At 37.0% G+C, this 22,105-nt stretch overlaps 2 protein-coding genes across 3 annotated transcripts; one reads left to right on the top strand and one right to left on the bottom strand.

The window, feature by feature from the left end:
* The first annotated feature begins 3,209 nt into the window (after positions 1-3,209).
* Positions 3,210-3,710, top strand: LOC126602716 (secreted RxLR effector protein 78-like). The gene has a single exon (XM_050269610.1). It carries the CDS (start codon positions 3,210-3,212, stop codon positions 3,708-3,710), a length of 501 nt encoding a protein of 166 aa, XP_050125567.1.
* Positions 3,711-12,188: 8,478 nt separating this feature from the next.
* On the bottom strand, positions 12,189-19,131 carry LOC126586551 (AUGMIN subunit 7). 2 transcript variants are annotated; one of them, XM_050251405.1, is made up of 9 exons: positions 18,858-19,131; positions 18,677-18,762; positions 17,732-17,793; positions 16,099-16,190; positions 15,832-15,957; positions 15,431-15,521; positions 14,791-14,898; positions 14,278-14,376; positions 12,189-12,662 (listed from the first exon to the last, which is right to left on the bottom strand). In XM_050251405.1, exons 1-9 carry the CDS (start codon positions 18,989-18,991, stop codon positions 12,465-12,467), a joined length of 996 nt encoding a protein of 331 aa, XP_050107362.1. In that variant the 5' UTR covers positions 18,992-19,131; the 3' UTR covers positions 12,189-12,464. The 2 variants fall into 2 exon arrangements, with proteins under 2 accessions (XP_050107362.1, XP_050107369.1); XM_050251412.1 differs by having other exon boundaries at positions 17,767-17,793; positions 18,858-19,118.
* Between the last annotated feature and the right edge of the window lie 2,974 nt (positions 19,132-22,105).

Below are 22,105 nucleotides of genomic sequence, written 5' to 3'. Positions count from 1 at the left end.
GTGTTCTTGTGTGAGACTAAAAGTAATTTTTTTCACATGGACCGTTTACGTTTAAAGTTAAATTTTGATCGTAGTTTTACAATTGATAGTAGAGGTAGCTTAAGAGGATTGTGTGTTTTATGGAAGGATGAAATAAATTTATTTTTATGGTCTTATTATCAGAACCATGTTAATTTTGATGTGGGTGTTCCAGAGGATTCAAATTATTAGCGATTTACCACTTTTTATGGATTTCCAGCTACGGCCAATCGTTATAAATCCTGACAATTGGTACAGTATCTTTGTCATAATGACTCTTAGTCTTGGTTATGTGTTGGCGACTTTAAGGAAGTTCTCCAAGCTAATGAGAAGGAAGGGGGTAATGTCCGACAAGATAGACAAATGGAGGGTTTTCGTAACGCAGTGGAGAGCTATTGGTTTATTGATCTTGGCTTCACTAGGAATAAGTATACGTGGTTTACAATGAAAGGGGGTGGAATAAAGGTGGGGTTAGATCATGCTCTAGGTAATCAGGAATGGATTGATTTGTTCCCTCTACTCACAGTGCATCATTTGAATAAATCCATATCTGATCATGTACCGGTTCTATTAAATTGGTCAGGGTGTATGCCAGTTCAGGGGAGGAAGCAGTTTTGCTATGAGGAATTTTGGAATATGCATGATGAGTGTGGTGCAATGGTACGGGATGGATGGGAACGTGTTGTGGTTGGGTAGCCAATGTTCCAGGTCACTGAGAAAATGAAATTGACAAAGATGCAGCTAAACAACTGAGCTCGAAGTAATGCCTGGTCAGGGCTAAGAGAGATTAGGGAAGTGGAGGACAAGCTTAAAAGTCTATTAGGCCACCCTTTTACAGAGGAATCTATTGAGCAAAAGACGGCACTTATCGGTCGACTAAATAGGTTACTTGAACAAGAAGAGCAATATTGGAGACAGTGATCGAATGAGAATCGGGTTAAATTTGGGGACTGTAATACCAAATACTTTCATCATAAAGCATATAAGCGACAAAAAAGAAATTGTTCGTATGGTCTGATGGATGATCATGGGGTGTGGCATGAGGACCGTGGAGGGATGGAGGATATAGTTGTGTCATATTTCTCTGGCCTATTTACTTCTAATGGAGTGCATAACTTTGACGAGGTCTTACGTCATATCTTACCTTCGGTAACAAAAGAGATGAACTCTTCACTAGAGAGCCCCTTTACGGATGATGAGATTAAATGTGCAGTGTTTCATATGCATCCAACCAAAGCTCTTGGCCCTGATGGTATGTCTCCTGGATTTTATCAAAAACATTGGGAAGTGGTTGGTGCGGATGTGTGTAATAGGGTTCAAAATATGCTCATCTCAGGTCACTTTTTGAGGAAATTTAATTATACCCATGTGATCGGATCATATTTATATATATTTTTACTTCGAATTCACTCGTCTTTTCTTAGTTAGTTCCTTATATTTTTGAGCTATTTACGTTATTTTTGTGTTTATAGGATTTGTTATGCAAAGAAAATAAAAATAGAACAAGTGAAATTTTATGTAATAAATTCGTCAAAACTGTCTGTGTAGATCAGCTGACTTTGGGAGCAAGTTGCGAACAGTTCAGAATGAATTAGAGAATGAGCCTTATATGCTTGGAAAGCTACAGATGTCTATTTTCTAGAATACTTCGCGGATTGTTAATATTATTTTTCTAGAAGAAGTTATGGGCATTTGAGTAAGGGAAGGTCTAGCTGACGACAACTTGCAGATTGGAATTGAAAAGCAGACAAAGATGACAAAGAATAGCATAAAGCATAAAATCATGATGAATGATTAAGGCTGCCCTTTGGTTTTGTCTGAAATGCAACAAATACAGCAAAGCACAGGTTGGCAATAGAAGAAAAGTCAAATAAAGAAATAAATAAAAACAGCAAGTAGATGGGGGCATGAGTGGTTTAAGGACACGGAGGCGCAGAAAAAGAAGGGGAGAAAAAAAAGACAGCAGAAAATTTAGTGAGAGAGACTGAGGAGGAGCAGAAACGAGAGAAGAATCAGCAAGCTGCCTTGCGCAGCGTGAGCCTCGGAGAGGAGAGATAGGCAGAGAGAGATTGACAGAGGCTGACGGAAGCACGGCAGCAGTAGCACAGAAGCAGAGGCTTCACTCAATCTTTCGGTTAAATCTTTCCAAATTTATATTTTATTTCTGTTTTAATAATGTGTAACTAAATTTATTTTGGCTAGAGGTTAATTCAAAGCCATGAATATATTTGTAATATGAATTGATTACCTTCAGTTGTGATTTCTGAGTTGTGATTTAATTTGCTTAACTGCTTGATTGATAGCTTATTTTTGTATGTTGATTAAGAATGCATACTTAATTTACATGCATGAATTTGACGCTAGAATATAAGGGAGTTTCACCTAATCGTTATGAACTTATATTCACAAGTAGTGAAGGTTGCTAGTCACAATCACGTTAAGTAAATTCTTGGCATAAGTTTCATGCAAATCATAGTAACGAGTGCCTCGTCAATGCTTATGTTTTTCATAGAACTTAATGATTCTTGCTTGTATCTCTATTATGCAATTCATGTAGGGAACTTGTAGGGAATGTTTTGGGTTGTCGTATGCAATCATCCAACCCAATAACTTGTGGAAAAACTGAGGGTTAATTAGTGCAATTCACGGTTAATTTGGGGCGTTGAGATTTACAATTTATTGAAAGAACAACTGAAAATCAATTTAGGTTGCATATGTGTCATGTGTGGAGAAGAACCCTCTAGCTAGTCCGTCACCTATCCTTTCACCTTAATTTCATGCTTTTGTCAATTCTGTAATTTATTTAAGTTTAATTTACTTCTCGTCAAAACCAAACCCCCCCATTATTAAATTATATTATTTAGTTAGTTTTTATTGTTGTTAGTCTTTTAATTCAATTTCTGTCCATTTCAGTTCCTAGTGTCCAATTTGATTGTTTTCATTATTTTGAGTCATTCTAAGTGTGTTTCGAGTTATATTAGAGTTTTTAGCCTAGTTTTGTGTCCTTGAGTCTTGTTTAATATTTTTAAATTAATTTAGAATAGATTAGCAATCCCTCCTAATCCCCGGCCTAGAACGATACCCTACTTACATCTATACTACAATTGTCAAAAAGAGGGTTAATTTGTGTGTTAACTTATTTTACGCATCACCATGTTACGTTAATTCCCAAGGTAAATGATGCTACGAAGATGACACAGTTACGACCTATTAGTTTATGCAATGTCCTATACAAGATTGTGGCGAAGGTTCTCACGAACAGGTTGAAAACTATTCTCCCTCGTATTATTGCGCCTACCCAGAGTGCTTTTATTCTGAGGCATCTGATCTCTGATAATTATTTGGTTGCCGCTGAAGTTGCTCATTATATGCATAAGAGATCATTGGGGTCTAATGGTCTCATGGCTTTGAAATTGGATATTAATAAGGAATATGATCGGGTGGAATTGAGGTTTCTTGAGGCCATGATGTCTCACATGGGCTTCTCTAATAAATGGATTAAGATGATTATGTTATGTGTTACAACGGTGACCTATTCTTTTAAGCTGAATGGGAATCCCGTGGGTTATGTGCATCCAAAAAGGGGAATTCGACAAGGGGACCCCCTATCACCATATTTGTTCGTCATTCGTGCCGAGGGTCTCTTGGTAGGGATGGCAATTCTAACCGTTAAACCCGATAACCGTGGATAACCGCCTGAATGGATTGGATTTGGATATGAAAATTCGGGTATGGTATGGATATGGGGAAAAACCGTGAACTTTATTCGGTTATGGTTTTGGATATGGTTATAGGGGTCCCTAATCCGTATCCGACCCGAATATTATATATTATATATATGATATATAATATAATTTTATTCAATTTACCGAACCCTCCCTATACTAATTCATTATGCATGCATCAAACCCTATACTATCTTTATTATGCACCAAACATCATGCATGGGGCATACCAACAACCTCATCAATTCAATACTCTTATTGTTATACTCAACCAAATTAATTCATTGAATCATTTTATATATCAATTATTGAATGTTACAAGTTTATCAAATTCGTCTCTCTTCAAGAGTCTCACTGTCAAGAAATTGGTGCATGTTATCATGAACAACTTCAAATATATTGTTATGTTTTTTGTAATTGGATGTTGCTATTTAATGACGGAATTAGTATCTACTAAAATTTATAATGTGTCAATTGGATGAATATAATTTATTTTTTGTTTTTTGACGAAGATGGATATAACCGATAACCAATTGAAAACCCATTACCCGGTGGATATGGTTATGGATAATCCCCGATGGTTAATTTGCGGTTATGGATATGGTTAATTTTCGTGGTTATAGGGATGGATATAGCATTTCCGTCCCCAAGCTGAACCATTGCCATCCTTATCTCTCGACATTGCTCTCAAAGGCCGAAACCGAAGGGGAGTTGCTGGGAATTAAAGTATGTCGTAATGCTCCTAGTATTCATCATCTCTTCTTTGTTGATGACAGTTTTCTGTTTGCTCGTGGTACCCTTGATAAGTGTCAGAAAATCAAGCAGGTGTTACGTACGTATGAAGAGGCCTCTGGGCAAGCAGTGAATTTTTAGAAGAGTTGTGTCTTCTTTAGCCCTAATCTCACGAGTGTTGATAAGAAATTGCTTACCGATTGCTTTGGCATAAAGAGGGTGGAGTTTCATGATAAATATCTAGGGTTGCTGGTCCTTATTAGGAAATCAAAAAATGAAACTTTTGCGTATGTGAAATATAAGCTTTTGGTGGAGTGGTGATCTAGGCAAACGGAAAATACATTGGCTTAATTGGCGATGTTTGTGTAAGTCTAAGAATGAGGGAGGTCTTAGGTTTAAAGTTCTCTACCCTTTTAACCTTGCTTTATTAGCAAAGCAAGCTTGGCGCTTCATGCATCAACCTGAGTCGCTTGCTTTTCGAGTTTTCAAGGCTCGATACTTTCTTACGATGTAATTTCTGGAAGCTCGGGTTAACGCCAACAACTCCTATGTGTGGAAAAGCATTGCCGCTTCACGGAGGTGATACAGAAGGCTTCTATATGGCAGGTGGGGAATGGGAGGAGTATACGCATTTGGCAAAACAATTGGGTGCCGAGAGGCCATTACTTTTGGATCTTGACCCTTCTCCGATGCATTGGGATATTGATGTTATGGTGGACGGTCTCTTTTAGAATGAGTCAAAGCAATGGGATGTTCAGTTGTTGGGTGAGCTCTTTTCTTCGGAAGAAGTGGAGTTAATTCGTAGCCTTTCTATTAGCTTGAGGAATGTGGAAGATTGTCGAATTTGGCACTATGAGTGGACTGGCAAGTTCATGGTGCAGAGCGTTTACCATGTAGCACAGGCCCTTAATGTTTCTAGCGAGGGAAATGCAGCAACATCGTCTTCCTCTTTTGGTAGTGTGGGAGAGAAGTTTTGGAAGAAATTATGGGACACATGTGTCCCAGGGAAGGTTAAGATATGTGCTTAGCGTGTGTGCTTAGACACGTTACCTACACACTCAAATCTGTGCAAACGGTGAGTGATGAGTGAAGATGTGTGTGTGGTTTGTGATGGGCTAGTCGAGTCTGTTGAGCATGCTTTGCAAGATTGTAGCTTGGCGAGGGCGGTGTGGTTTCAAAGTTTGGGCCTGAGGGTGGAGCTGGATCATGGGTTGTCTTTAGTGCAATGGCTCTCTTGATTATCTCTACAGATTCCATCATCCGTGTTTGAGTTGTGCTTGATGTTGCTTTGGGATATTTGGAAGCAAAGGAATGACATGGTTTGGAACGGTTCTTCGATCCCACCGCAAGAGGTAGTGATAAGAGTTGAAGGGTGGCTGCATGAGTTTCAAAAGTGGCATAAGAGGGCTGCTAAGAAGGCTAGCCGAGAGGTGCAGCAATGGCAGAAACCAGAGATTGGGTGGAGTCGAAATGAGCTACGATGGGGTTTTGGGGTGGTAGTTCGCAATCATTCAGGGGAATTTTTGGCTGCTTCTGCAAGTCCTATTGAGATGACACAATCGGCATTCCATGCAGAGTTGATTGCTTTTCGAAATGCAGTTTTATTGGTTAAAAATAATTGTCCTATTGGCTAGAAGGTTATTTTTTAAGGAGATTCGAGTTTGGTGCTGGCCGCAATGAAAAATCAAGGGGATGATTGCTCATCCTATGGTCCTGTAATAAATGATGTTAAAGTCTTCCTTAGAGGGATGACTCATTGGCGGGTTTCCCATGTGCAACAGGAGGGCAACTTTGCAGCTCATCGCCTTGCTCGTATGGGCAGTGGGAGTTCCCAAGAGATTATGTGGTTTGAGGAGCCTCCGGATTTACTTCAAGATGTTTTAGTTGAGGAAGGAATGTAATTTCTTTATTGTTCAGTTGAGGATAGGTCACATTGTTGTGCATGACATTCTTTTTCCCTTCGACCGGGTTGAAATCCCTGACAAGGTTTTTATTGAGGCCCATTATGCACACTATCTTTAGGTTGTACGTATTATTCGTTTGTTTAATGAATATCGTACCATTCTCCGAAAAAAAAAGGAAGTTAATAAATAAAACTACATACACTGATGGTTTTTTCTTTATAGATTTTAAATATTGACCTTTTTGTATGATTTGAAGTTTCATGTTTTGTTTCGTTTTTTAATGAGACCACAATTTCACTTAGGCCTTAATATATCAAATGTTGATGGGTTTGTTTATGTCTACGTTTAGTGTTATTCCTCTTCACTTGTAACTGAGATGTCTTAAGTTCAATTCTCGCTAAAAGCAAATTTGAACTACATTGCTAAACCATTATGAGGCTAAACCCACATCTTCCTTTAATGTAGATAATATTGTTCAAAAAAATAATCATTAGATCATTTTTACTTCGATCTTGCTCATATCCATATCCATCATCACTTAACATAATTTTATTTTGTTTTATACAGGAATTAATCAACTATGGTGTGATGGATGTTGTGAAGGCTTATGCAGCTGGGTCAGGTCAGGAAATTAATATGCTAAAAAGTTCGATTTTCTTTGGTTCGAAGGCTATGAAACGAAATAAGAAGAAAATTGAACAAATTTTGAATATGAAAAATAATGAGGGCATTGGGAAGTATTTAGGCCTACAAGCTGATTTTGGTCATTAAAAAAAAGCAGTGTTTGAAGAAGTGTGGGAAACGATTGAGACACGAATGGCAGGATGGGTTGAGCAGTTCCTATCACAAGCAGGGAAGGAGATCCTTAGAAAGGCAGTGGCTATGGCTATGCCTTCATGCCATGAGATGATTTAAGCTTCCTATTGGGGTATGCAGAGACATAGAAAAAGCTATTAGGAATTACTGGTGTAAGGGAAATGATCAGTGGAAGGGACTTCATTGGGTTGCTTGGGATTGTTTAATGAAACAAAAGCAATATGGTGGATTGGGGTTCAAAGATATACAATGTTTTAACCTTGCACTTCTGGCAAAGATCGGGTGGCGACTAATCCACAACCTGGAGTCTCTTCTTGCTAGAGTGTTAAGAGATAAATAGTTCCCAGGGAAGACCTTTAGGGAGGCGTGTGGTGGGCAAAGGACGTCCTGGGGGTGGAAAGGTATTGTTGAAGCACGTAAGGTGCTAGATAATGGTATTCGATGGAGGGTTGGTGATGGAACTTGTAAAAACATCAGAGAGGAACCGTGGTTTCCTAAACCAACTACCTTTAAAGTTCGGCCGTGGGAGGGCCTGCAAGCAACAATGGTGAGTAATCTGATTGACTCGAACCTAAAGACTTGGAATACTGATCTGGTTTTGCCGGGGTTTAATTGGGAGGACGTGGCACCAATTTTAAGTATTCCGGTAAGCAAAACAGGTTGTCGGGATAGGTTGGTGTGGCACCACACTATAAATGGGGTGTACATGGTCAAGTCTGGCTATGGGGTGGCTTTGGGGCTTATGTAAAATGGTGTACTGGGGAGGAAAGGGAGGGGTGTGCCAAGTTCGATACCGAAGAACAACCAGGTGTGGAATAGGATATGGAGTTTGGAGGTTCCGAATAAAATGAAATTCTTTATATGGCGGTGCGGCAATAATGCGTTGTCGGTAAGACAAAATCTGCAGCGGAGACATATGAGGGTTGATAACGTATGTGGGGTGTGTAGCCGAATCGATGAGACGGAAAACCATCCATTTTCCGATGCGAATTCAGCCACCTATTCTGGTTTTGTTCTCCACTCTAATTGAAATCTTTTGATTTGGAAGGTGCTGATTTTTTAGAAAGTTGGGAGAAATTCTGGAATCATGTTAAGGGAATCCAAAATGCAGGCGAGATCATGCAAGAGTTCGTCTTTGGTTTATGAAGATTATGGAAAAATCAAAATGAGGTGGCTTTCAACGGTGTTCATCGACAACCTTTAGAGGTTTTGGAGGCATGGAGGATGAGTATTTCTGAATTCAGAGATGCGAGGGTACAGGGAGCTGAGGGCGTGTGCCCAAAAATTGGGACGTCGACTGTGGATCTGGGAAAGACTGATCAGTGGCAGAAACCGGGGTTTGGGACAATAAAGATCAATACAGATGCGGCCTGGTGTAAGGATTCGTTGCGCGTTGGAGTATGATGGGTTGCTCGTGATTTCGCAGGCGTGCTGCAAGCAACGGGAGCCTCGGGAAAGATGTATTGTCACTCTGCATTAGGGCCGGAAACTGTAGCAATCCGGCAAGCTTTGGAGGTTTGTGGTGACAATGGCTTTGACAATGTGATTGTTTAGTCTGATGCAAATGTGATTATTCAAATAATTAGGAAGGAATTGATGCATGATTACAGTCTTGAATGTATCCTTGGTGACATTGAAATTATAGCGCGAAGGTTGAGGTCGGTGACGTTCGTCTTTGTGTCTAGAGAGTGCAATCGTGTTGCGCACTCGATGGCTAAGTATGTGTTTAAGGAGAGGCGATCTTTGCGATCTTTTGTATGGGATTGTATTGGTCCTGATTTCCTGTTTAATATCCTGGCACAGGATATCAAACTTTCTATTCGATTATAATAATAATAAATTTATCCTTTGGAAAAAAAAACAATTGTTTTCAAATTCATGTGAAACTTTGACCACATTATTGTGAGGCATGGTGGAAAAATAGGGTGTTGGCTACAATATTTACATGTATTTAATACAATCAACATTTTGAAGGTCAATGATGATGATTGTATTATTCACATGATTATATTTGACCTTCAGATAATAATTATATTAAACATATGTAATTATTGTAGCCAATTATGAAGAAAAAGAAAATAATTTGAAATTAAAATATATAAAAGTTTAATAACTTATCCATAATATAAAAAAACAGTTAAATCACTTCAAATGAAATTAATAGGAAACTTGAAAAGTCTTTCATAACTACGTAAACAAAAATGAATTTTCGTTGACACCCAATAAATATCTGGAAACTGAGTAATACTAATATGCTATGAAACCACTTAAATATACCACATTGATGTATCATCTCATGTAGCAAGTTATGCGTACAACCAACATCCAATGATAAGGAAAATGCTAGAGAGACCAACTTTCTGTGATTTTGCGAAAAATCAATAAAAAGTTACAATATTAACAATAGATCAACAATATTTATATTAATTATAAATAGGTTAATCATGTATTGTGATACTTCAATGCATTTAAAATTAAAAAAAAATTACAAAATCTGCAACTACAGCTGGCACCCACTTCAATTAACACTCTCTTTCTTATAGTTTTATATTTGGAATAAGTCAATACGAATCAGACACTGCAATGCAGTGTCTGTTTCCTGATTCTGTTTTTTACATTTGGATTCAGACACTGAGTTGCAGTGTTCATTTATTGGTTTCTTTTGTACATTTGGATTTAGACACTGGAATGCAATGTCCGTTTCCTGGTTCTGTTTTTCACTTTTGAATTCAAACGCTGCGTTGTAGTGTCCGTTTCCTAGTTCTATTTTTTCCATCACTCATATGTCTTCTACACTTCACACCTCATGCGACTCCTGATTTTACATTTAGATTTAGACGCTATAATGCAATGTCTGTTTCTTAGCTCTGTTTTTTACATTTAGATTCAGACAATGTAATGCAGTGTCCGTTTCCTGGTTCTATTGTTTACATTTGGATTCAAAAACTGCAATGCAGTGTCCATTTCTTGGTTCCTTTTTTTTTTTTTTTAAACTTGAGTGGACTCCTTCATGTAAACATAGGACGAGAGAGAGTGATAGAATATACATATTCTAACTATTTATTGGATTCAAATCCTCTCAAGATTAGTTCTATAGGAATAGAAATCCAACGGCCAAATCATTTTCTCCCGCCTCTCTTCTCCCTAAACTCCTATTTCTCCCTTGCACCCCCACACCCCACCATTGTTAACAAACCCCAAATTCAATTGCAGGTTATCTTTGCTCTAAGTTTGATTTATTTTTTCACTATCCTTACTGTTTTAGTTTTTTATTTGTTATCTCTTTCTTCTTCTTCATCTTTGAGATTTCTCTCACTTTAATTCTTCCATAGTTATGAAAAAGATCTTTGCAACCAAAAGACATTGGTTTGCACGACCCCTCTCTTTGTTGTTTCATTAATATTGGCTAAGATTTTAAGGTCAAAGGACTTGCAACTGAGGGATGTGGTGGTGGGCTGATTTTGGAAAGGGTAAGATGAAGGACTTGCAATTGGTGGTTATGGGTTGGGTGGGTTGTGGTAGTGTTGGGGCTGATTTTGAGGTGGGGTTGAATGTAATTTGGAATTTGAGGATTTGGTGGTTCGAGATTGAGAGCTTCGAAGTGAGGGAAAAAAAGAAGAGTTGAGGGGAAAAGAGGAATGATAAGAGATTTTGGCCATTGAATTTGTATCAATGGATGAGATCCATCGGCCCAGAGTATCTCCACAAATTGATCCGAAGATAATCTAAATCCATATTTATAATAGTTTAAGCCCATATAACATTTATAGAGAGATAAAGAGAGAGTGAAAGATAGAATAGTCAAATTCTAACTATTTATAATGACTTAAGCCCATGTGGCATTCATCATTGACCTATTCCTAATTAATAAAAATATCATTGATTAAGTCCAAAACAAAAATATGTCATAATATATGGCTTAATAGTAAAGTTTTTATTGACCTTTGGCTAAATTACCTTTGCATTAATATATCATTTGATGTGGCATTTGATGTGTACATACAATGTCAATTAATGAATTCATCTCATTAGATGTTATTGTACTCTAGCATTACACGTGAGATAAATTCATTAAATGCCATGACATGTACAAATCACTTGCCACATTAAATAGTATAATGATGTGGTACAAAAATCTGGACCCTGTAGCCTTTTCCCTAGAAACTATGAGCTAGTTTGAAATTTCTTTAAAGCATTTTTTTTTATCAAAAGAACTTCCAGTAAAAGCGCTTCTATTAGATTTATATTGAAATTTCAAATAACAATGCAAGTGCTTCTTGAAAAAACATTTGACGTACTTTCCTAAAAGAAGCACACAAAAGATGCTTCTCCTAAAAAGCACTTCTAGTTTTTTGAACTTAAAAGCACTTTTTACTTTTTATCGCAAACATGATCAGAAAAACTTTCGATGAACTGAAAAAGATTTTAGTTATTTTCAAAGCACCACTTCTGGACAATGCCCTACGTACACGTGATTATTTGAAAATTTCCATATCAAGAAAAACAAAACTAAACCAAAACAATAATCACTGGAAATTCCATATAAACCACAATTATACTTCCCCCTCGATGGAAGGTGACCATCTTGTTCAATCTGACATTTATGGTCTGATTATTGTTCAAGTTGGGGCCCATCCCAACCGTTATTTTGGCCATGAAATCAATATAATTGAATACGTTTTCTCATTATTTTTGGATTGAATATTCATTGCAAATGGCTTTTTACCACAATGGTGAAAAAGAGTTAAGCCCTTACATGACGGAATGAGTTCGAACCTTATCAGTAACTAATCTAACATCTAATCTAACAAAATCTATCGCATGACAGAAAAAACAAAATATGGATTCATTCATTCACTCAATCCATCAAATCTTCCAGTTGGGCCTGATTCATCTCATTCCTTATTCATCATTTTGGCTACTAGGAGGGGTTTGTGTCTCTGTGTGTGTGAGAGAGAGAGAGAGAGAGAGAGAGAGAGAGAGAGCGGAGGACTTAGGGAATCACCTGTAAATTGAGGTGTCGTTCGCCTTGTTATAGGGTTCAATCCTAGGAACTTAAAAGAAACGGTCTAATTACAACGATGACTGTCAAGTAGTCAGACTGTAAACCAAACAAACATGGATAAAGATCCTCCCACAGAACAGTGTGGTTGATATGAATACTTTCATTCGACACGAAGAAGCTACATTTTCCCAACATACATTCGCGGTCCCAAAAGAAGGGGGAGAGACTGAATTCATGGCCCTCCCCTCAACTACAACAATTTCATCATAAACTCATCTCCTCACCTTGCTCGCGAGCAATGGAAGCCGAGAGAATCCCAAGGTCGCGATTTAGGAATGTCAAAGCAGATTCACACTCTGAGATTATTCTTGTGACTGATGAGGGCTCGCCAGCAACTGAGTCAGATGATCCAACAGCAAGAGCTGCGTATGAGTCTCTAAGATTCCTCAAGTTCCCCAGGAACTGCAATAAATGTAAGAAATATAAGAAGAGGCCTTTTTACAAAATTCATGGTCGTACTAATAATACTCGTTCAAATCTGGCATCGTTCAGTAATGTGATCTACAAAGCTCCATCCATACCCAAAGTAATCCCACCTCGCCTATTTCACATATCCAGACACACACAAAAGGCAATGGGGAAGTAATACCATGTTTGGAGCAGGAGAGAACGGGAGGAGAGAATCCCAACAGACGATTTGGTTATGGTTCTCTCCTACTGTTCGGTTGAAGAACATGGATTTCTTTGTCTGATGAAAAGAGAAGGGAAGCCAAGAAATCCAAAAATGGTTGAACTACAATATTGCCCTTTTCCATAATATACAAAAAAATTTGTACCCAATTTGAATGTTTCATAGATTATAAGGTGAAAATAAATAACCAGACATTCAGTCTCCCCATGTTAAGAGGATAATGCTTTACCGAGCTCGAGAGGAATGCTTTCCCAGCTCAAGGGAAAACTACCTTTCTCACTTTCTCTTCCATTTCCTCCCTCCTACCCCAAAACAAAGAAAAGCAAATTCCCCCTTCCTCTCCCCCACCCCCACTTTTTTCCTTCACTTTTTTCTCCTTTAAGACAAAAGGTAAAAGGTGAACTTGATTGAGTGAGCACTGAGTACGTTCTACAAGCAAACAACTACTTTTGTACTTTTCCATGCTAACTTAATGGGGCACTATGGATGTTTGAACCAGGGAAAGTCTATGTAAGCAAGGGTGGAATGACCACCACAGCATCTGCATAGGGATAGCAAACACAAAGCACAAATGTAAAGGGAGAGAATAGAAGGGACGGCATAAATTTAAAAGATCAAGGTTGACAAAAAGTCCAATGATATATGAAATCCCCATTAAACCTTCATAGCAAAGAAGAAAAATGTGGGATATGCAAAAAAAATGTTTCAATTGTTAACTCCAACTAAGGCCCCTCATGCCTACCCCACCATGCTACCAACATCCCTATGTTTGATACTTCAAAAGAATAACCAAAGATCAAGATTACATGTAAAACCAAATGAACGATGATCAAAAGGCCAAAGATCAAGATCCCTATGTTTGATACTTCTTTTTTTTGGTCGAACCCTATGTTTGATACTTCAAAAGACAAAATATCTCCATGAAACCTCTGTAGAGAACAAAGCCAAATGTAGCATGTAGAAGCTACTTTCAACAATTCCAATCCAGACCCCTTCCAACTAACACCCCAGATACCTACCCATCATCAGCCCCACCATGAAGCTAAGATGCCTATGTTCATTACCTCAAATCAATGAACACACCTGTCCTTGTGAAATTTAATTGTAGAAGAGATTTAGTTGTATAGATTGAAGAATTGATTAACTACAGAGGTACTTCACCGATACATACTACATCATTACATATAACAAGAAAAAGTCATTTTCTAGACAGGTAGAAACACCTATTGGATTAGTGGAAAATGAAGTCCCCATGAGGTCTTAATACTATATAAAACCATCACTTACATTAGTGGTATACGAACCAGCAAATTGCCATTCAGACTTTAGCTGATAAACCTTATAATGTGCTAGGAAAAAAAATGTATAGATTAGCAAATGAGATACCTTTAAAAGCATCTTGTATGCCTCCAACAATCGATTGGCAGCCGGCCCAAACCCATGGAGCTGGGGTACCTCCATCATGTGTGTCCAGGGACGTATTTCCTACAAAAGGCACAACATTTCAAGGTTGCAGATAAGCATATATACCTCATATGCGCACACAGAGCAAAACAAAAAACAAAAGGTATTATGGATTCATGCACGTCAAAATAAATGTCAGCATTCCAACTGGAGTACTGACTAAATAGTGAACTTTTCTATTATCAAGGAGCTGAAACTGAAGCATAAACTTTCTCCTAAGCCAACCAAGCCAGGTATGTGAATATGGAACCCACCAAAAAGCATATGGTTGATCATGGTGCACATGTACCACCGGCGCCTCACTTTTTTAGCAGATATAGAATTCTCAGTAACATGTCAAAATCTTTAAATTTGGTACAACAGGAAAAGAAAAGAAGAAAAGGGACATCAGATTGTCAAAAGGCAGAGTATATTAAAAGACAGAGAAGGTCCAACCTTAGTGTAAATCGTATTGAATGATTTTGCAGTTTCTAGAAAAGACTCCAAATGTGCACGCAATCTTGATTCCACCTCTGCATAATCCTCATCTGGGTTGTAAGCATGCTACATGCAATAGCACAGAATCAGAGTGAGAAAAACAAGGAATCAACTGCACAACTAGTTTTTTTTTAACAACAACCATACTAATATTTTTTTTTATTTTAACAACAACCATATTAGCATATTAATGAATCTTTCGGCATCCTCTGCCACTAGCGAGGGCATTACTATGCGTCTGTTCAGCATAGGATAGGTGAAGGTCAAAAGCAAATGAAAGGTCAGGAGGTGGTGTCTTTAGGTGTTAGAGGCAGTTAGAGAAACCGAGAACTTTCATGAACACAATGACAGTACAGTAGAATGGCTGGAAAAGAGCATTAGGATACTGTTTTAAAATGGCAACAAGTTTATTTTCTGGTTTAAGTTGGATGATTTAGCTAAATTATGTTGATATATGAACACTTGGCATAATTATATAACACAAAGAGCACTAGGTGAAGCTGATCAAATAGCTGAATACTCCAGGTAAAAAATCATAAGAAAAATAAGCAAGTATTGTTAAAGGCAAGAAGATCTAAGTTACGGAACGGAAACAAACCTTTGAAGCCAAATCGTCAACCTTCTGTTGAAGGCTTAAGAATATCTTTGATTGTTCTGAAAGTTTTTTCTCCAATTCAGAAACATCTGGCCTGCAAATGAATTATGATTAAACAAACAGGATGTTATTGTATCTAATGAAACAAGTCATTCAACTTAAATGATATAATCATCTCATTTAAAAAATTTATCCTAATTAATTGGGTTGGCTTTTAAAGAGGATTCCTCTTTTTCGACAATAAAATTTCAGTGAAGTGATTATTCTTTTTAATTCAGGGAGTAAACAATAATCAGAAATAGCTTTTCTTACAATGCATCTGCTAGAGTTTTTCTTTTTCTTTTATTGAAGCAATTATCTTTCATTTCATTACTCAAGGGGAGGAATTGAATAGATATCCTTACAATGGATATATGGACTGAATCTGAACATCTGCAGGGAACAATTTGCACTCTTCAGAGAATATTTGAGCTTGTTTTTCAGCTATGGAATCAATTAGTTGTATGTCCTTTGCTACCTGCTCATCGATACTGCAGAAATTACAGGTCATAATCTCAGCCTAAAATGATTTTTGAAATCAGAAAACAAATCACATGTTGTAGAAGATCAAACAGTACTTTTGTAAAAATACAACACCTTGCCAAGACATGTAATACATAGTATCATCCTACCTCCATTCTTGATTATCAGGATAAATACTTGCCTCCACAAGATCTACAATTAGATGAAGCATTTCAGTACGATCTTCATAGCTTCCTCGCCCCTGCAACAAAAAGGCTTTGCATTCAATAAAAGTGGAAGAAACTCACACAATAAAGAGTTGCTAGATTTTGTGACAAGTGCAGAATACATGATGCCCCATTAAAACATTTTAGCCTTTGACAGGACCTACAAGGTTGGTTGGGGTTTGAATTTTCAGACTTGAATCAGATTAGCTTCCTGAACCCCAAACGCCAATTCACACGAAGGTAATCTCAATTTTGATTTATTCAAAGTTGCGATCTTTAAATTGGAAAATAAAATGAATTGGGGAGGTTCTTTGTTCGCCTGATTAGAGCACAAGTTTCAATTAGGGTTTGATAGATGTGTTGGGTTACCGGGAAATTGGGAATGTTGGGTTTGAATCAATTTTGGAAACGCATCACACCAAGTAATCTTAATTTTGGAAATTGAAAATATTGTCAGTAAACCCTATTTACCGTTCTTCTGCTGATGCTCTGTGATATTGCCCATAAAATGCATAAGTACCAGCTACAGTGATGCTGAGGAATCGTTTTACAAATTTATTTGGAAACTTGGAGCTTTGGAATTGGGAATTGAAGGTTTTCAATACATATTTCTGAAATTTGATTGCTTTATTTACTGAAACTGAAATTTACCTCTCAATTGTGATCAAAGAGACTGAACTTTATTAGTGAATTGGAGATTAGAAATGTAATTCTTTTATAATTATAATTAAAAAAATTTGAATTCCTAGAACCCTAGAAATGAACTCTGTTTCCTTGATTTGGAAACAAAGAAAAGGAGTATGTGGGAGGTGTGGCCATGGCTGTGACTAAGAGAATTTCTAATCATGCAACAAGCTGTTGATCTGTCAAAAAATGAAGTCATGAATAATCCTGAATTTAATTTCTTTTTTTTGGACTCTTTTCGTAGAGAATTTCTAATCATGCAACAAGCTGTTGATCTGTCAAAAAATGAAGTCATGAATAATCCTGAATTTAATTTCTTTTTTTGGACTCTTTTCGTAGAGGTCGCACTTGGTGCGATGGCAAGTGCCTTCGCCCATGAGCGGTAGGTCTCGGGTTCGAGACTTGGGAGCAGCCTCTCCATAAATGGGGGTAAGGCTAGCCGACATTCACCTCTCCCAGACCCTGCGTAAAGCGGGAGCCTTGTGCACTGGGTACGACCTTATATGTTCAACTTGTCTAGACTGCCAACTACGTGCATGATGTGCATCTTGCAAACAAAACTTCATATCATCTTTATTTATATGATGTGCAGTCTATTCTATCGCATAAAAAGTTCGTTGTGATCTGTCAACATAATTTATTCTCAATAGAAATATGAATAAATTGATTGATAACTAGATCGACTCATGGTACAATTATCATAGAGATTGGTTGCCCGAGAAGAACAAACCAACAAACAATGACTTTCAAACGAGATATGAAATAAAAAGGACAAAACAAGTACAAGTGCACTCAATTTGTAAAGCTTTCTGAAGAGGAAAAAATAAAGAAAAAATAAACACCCATATCAGCCAGAATAAATACTCCTAATCAACACAAATCCACAACTAACTTGGATGGCTTCTGTGTCTATAGTAGTAGTAATACCCAAAAACTTTGCAATCTCTGCCAAATCTGCAAAACACAAGGTCAACATTTATTAGCTAAACAATAAAAGAGAAAATTGTCCCGTCAAATGACTAAAAACAGTGAAAACTAGCAGGTGCAACATATCTAACATCACATACTAAGAAGATTAGAATTTGGGAAGGTAAACAATCAACAGATAGACCAACCAGCTGGCTTTAGAAAAAGGATTAAACCCAAAAGGAAGCAGCAAGAGAAGGATGCTCCACAAAGTTATCTTAAAAAGTCCTAATAAGGCGAGAATTTGGGTGCATAGAGTATCGAGTTTGATAATTTATTAAGTTATCTCAAGCGCAAGCAATATCATACTTGCTTCTTTAAAGTCACATTGCACTAAGATTGTGCAATAACAACTTTGCTTCTTTAAAATCACATTGCACTAAGATTGTGCAATAACAACTGTAGTATGCATCTACCTTTTATACAATAGAACAGTAATCGTGTTCTTGTCTTTGTCCAGTAAACAGTCTTATTATTGATCTAATTTTTCTTTCGAAGTGTGATTTCCTTCAGCGTAATTTGAGAGATAAGAACTTTCGTCATATCAGTTTGAAGTGGCCATGTAGATCATATATGTAGTGATGATACCAAAAAGTTGTTTTCGGTTTGGCAACTACAGCACAGAAGTTCTTTAAAGCCTTAACACAGTTTGTCACTTAATTATCCATCAGGAAAATTTCAGAAGTTTGCAAGCAAGACTGGTTAAAAAAAATCACGACCACATTTTCGTATAAAATTAACATGACAACACATTAGTATAACTTAGATCAACCATTTGATGGAATTCAAAAACCAATATAAAGTACATTTTCATCAAATTCTCAACAAATTCAGCACGACCCAATTCGACATTCTACAAAATAGGGCTTACACTGGATTCGAGCAGTCTCTTCGTCACGATCCATGGCGTCCCCTTGAAGATTTTGTTGAGAAAACGGCGACTTTTCCCCCAGCAATCTGCAATTATACAACACAATCGGCGGCAATCAAACATGCAAGACACAGTGAGAACCACAAAAGGTCAAAGAAGAAGTAAACGGCATGTGGTGTACCGGAAGAAGAGCCACTCGAGAAGGGCGTAGCGTTCCATGCCGGCGAAGAGGAGGGACTGAGCAGCCGCATTGGCCCTGGGATAATTCAGCATCGCCAGCTTCCTCTGTATCTCTTCCATTTGTCTTGCGGCCATTTGCGAACTCCGTACACTTGGACTGAGATCCAAAATGGGCACAAAATGTTTTGGTGAATTTTGGGGTTTTAGTTGGGATGTTTGAATCGATCAACAATTTGAGATTTCCGTTTTTGATTTGATAATTTATTTTGAATTGTTTAATTCACTAATGATGGAGGGACTCTTTTTCTTTTGCCACGGAATTTTCGTTGGGCCAACATAAAACAAACTGAAACCACTATCATGAGGCCCAAATCCCAATCTACTCCAAATCCACACGGGGAGCGTTTTCTATACACTCAAATATATTCAACACAAATTAAGTGTGCCAAAATTATTCATTTTTATATATAAAAAGTGATTTTTAATTTTCATTTTATATAAAGAAACTAAAGTGATTTTCGCACTTCTTTTTTACCCATGCACTCATTTATTTTATTTTTTTAGCCTCTGAATTGAATAAATTAAAAAAAAACTTGGTAGAAAAAAAACAAGAAATGAGTCCTAAAATACAAAATGAAAATCCTAAGTAAATAAATCAGTTCCTTACCAGCCACTTTGGTGTTTCTGACAAAGTTGATGCTGTGAAGTAACTAGGACACCGACAGAGTTGAAAGTTAAAGTGATTCATTTTTGCCTTTGAAAATGAATTCCATGAGCTAAAGTTGTTTTGCCTTTGAAAATAAGGAAAACTAATGAAAAGAGCTTGAAAACTTTGAGTTTTAATGATAAGGACAAAATAAAGGGTAAAATGAATAGTACCAGAATTGACTTTTTAGTGTAAAAATGTGGTTTTTCGTTAAAGTGAACAGTACCAGGTGCTTTTCGTTAAAGTTCACTTGAAAATATAATACAAATCTCACATTGTTCCCTGAAGTTGAAAGTTTTGTTTTTTTTTTTTTTTTTTGTCAAACGATAAATTTTATTAGATTAGATGTTAGATTAGCCACCGACGGAGTTGAAAGTTAAAGTGATCCATTTTTGCCCTCTTAACTGGTGTTTCATGTCCCATTTTACCCTCACTCTTGAGTTCGTTAACCATTCGGCTGAAAGAGTAATGTTAAGGAGACTTTCTTAAAAGTATGACTATCTATGGACTCTTTACCACATCATGTTTTTGGCATAATATTTTATAATATTGGAACGAAAATTAAGTTAAACTGTGAGGAGACAGAGAGTTTATAGAGAATTTCACTTTGAAAAAATCTCCTTAGCATTCCTCTCAGCTAAAATTCCTAACGTGGCATAAAACGGCCCATTGTTAATAAACAAAATTGCTCTAAAAAAGATAAAAGAATATTCATCTATGTACTAGTTGTAATAAGGGAAGGACCTTTCCCTTTGGGGGTAGGAAAATCACGATCGAGATAGCGGACCCAAAGCTATGAAATTTGAGTGTGGGTCTTTTGTCGAAATGCAAGGCCTTATTTTTTCTTTTTATCTATTTATTGTATGTACTAGTTGTAAGGGAGGATTTTCCCTATAACCAATGCTTTGGTCAACTGCTTCTAAGTAGGGTTGTAAAAAAACCCGAACAAATAGAAATCGAATTGAACCGTACTCAAAATCGCTCTATAAAAATACCGAACTACCGGTCGTACCCAGTGCACAAGGCTCCCGCTTTACGCAGGGTCTGGGAGAGGTGAATGTCGGCTAGCCTTACCCCCATTTATGAAGAGGCTGCTCCCAATTCTCGAATCCGAAACCTACCGCTCATGGGCGAAGTCACTTGCCATCACACCAAGTGCGACCTCCAAAAATACCGAACTACCAATACCAAATAATTCAGTAACCAATTACCCAAAAAACTCTAATAATTCAATATGGGAATCGGGACATAAGTTCGATAATACCATACGAAACCGAACAAACAATAAATATCTATATATATGTATGTTTTATTAATTATTATTATTATTATTATTATATATTTGAAGTATTTGTGACTGTTGGATTTGATTGGAATTGAATTTGAATTATTCGTAAAAACTAACTCTACTCACTCGTAAGTCCTTCCCAATTCCGTTTCTCTCTCTTGACTTCAACTCTCCATCTCTGTTTTTTCTCTAGCTACACCACACTACACAGACCTCTAAATTTATCTTCTTTGGCGACTCTGACTCCCTCCCCTTGTTTCTTCTCAACTCCGACTTCCTATGACATGACTCAATCTAGATATCCATATGGAAATCTAAATCAAGCCGCTTTGGGCAAAGACCATAAAGTGATGCATGCCAAAACATGCATAAAGGATATAAAAATATAAGTTCAAAGTAGGGCCTACAAAAATTTTGGCATAGTTGGCTGTTATAACAATTAGACATCAAATCTAGCACATGAAACTCGACATGTTTCAACATGTAGGATGCTCACAAGGCGGTATAAAGTTACAAGGGCTGAACTCAGATGTACTCTGGTTAATGTTTAGTTATTTGTATGACAAACATTCAACTATAACATAGTGCTCAAACATCAGTTTAGCAAAATAATAATATAACTACAATAGTATTTCTTTATTTTGGGATGAAAATCTACTTAAAGAAACACACTAAAAGAAGAGAGAGAGAGAGCGCTAACTTAAGCTTGGAGACTTGCTTGAATATGCACAGTTGAACTTTTATTGATATACAAGAGTTTGCAAAGGAAGTGTTTACAAGAGAGCAATAAAGATTAATACAAGAGATTAAATGACGTGAAAGATTTTATGTGTGTTTACTACTAAATACGATCCTCTTTTCTACACTTTTAAGTTGCCTTCAAGAAAAAAATGCTATAGTGAGAGGACATTTGGGGTTATCCACACACGTGTCACTTTTAGTAGCGTAATAATTGTTTTTGCAGAAAGAAACTATTCTTCTGGAATTTTAAAACAATGGGGGCCATAATTTCCCCCAAAAAAAAAAAAAAAAAAACTTCATTAGACTATTTCGTTGAGCTCCTAGTGGGTACCTACCGTGTTATGCCACATTTTGTCGATTTTTCCAATACCTGTCAAGGAACACATTTTATCGAACAATTGATGTGAATAGGGTCGCACACAAGAAATATGAGAAGAAACGCATAAGAAAGAAAAAAAATCTACAAATAACCATATAAAGTTGCACAAAAAAAAAAGTAGAAAGTTGTAATTTA

Source organism: Malus sylvestris, chromosome 2 (genome assembly GCF_916048215.2).
Source record: "Malus sylvestris chromosome 2, drMalSylv7.2, whole genome shotgun sequence".
NCBI lineage: Eukaryota > Viridiplantae > Streptophyta > Magnoliopsida > Rosales > Rosaceae > Malus > Malus sylvestris.
Note: the sequence above shows the minus strand (reverse complement) of the source record. Positions and strands in the feature narration are given on the sequence as shown.

Bases quoted from the DNA above. Each gene is read 5' to 3' on its own strand.
- LOC126602716 (XM_050269610.1), top strand. From the start codon at position 3,210: ATGACACAGTTACGACCTATTAGTTTATGCAATGTCCTATACAAGATT.
- LOC126586551 (XM_050251405.1), bottom strand. From the start codon at position 18,991: ATGGCCGCAAGACAAATGGAAGAGATACAGAGGAAGCTGGCGATGCTG. The intron at 15,522-15,831 runs GTAAGGATATCT...ATTCATTTGCAG, and splicing joins ATTCAGTCCATATATCCATT to GCCAGATGTTTCTGAATTGG. The intron at 14,377-14,790 runs GTTGGACCTTCT...TGCCTTTTGTAG, and splicing joins TCAATACGATTTACACTAAG to GAAATACGTCCCTGGACACA.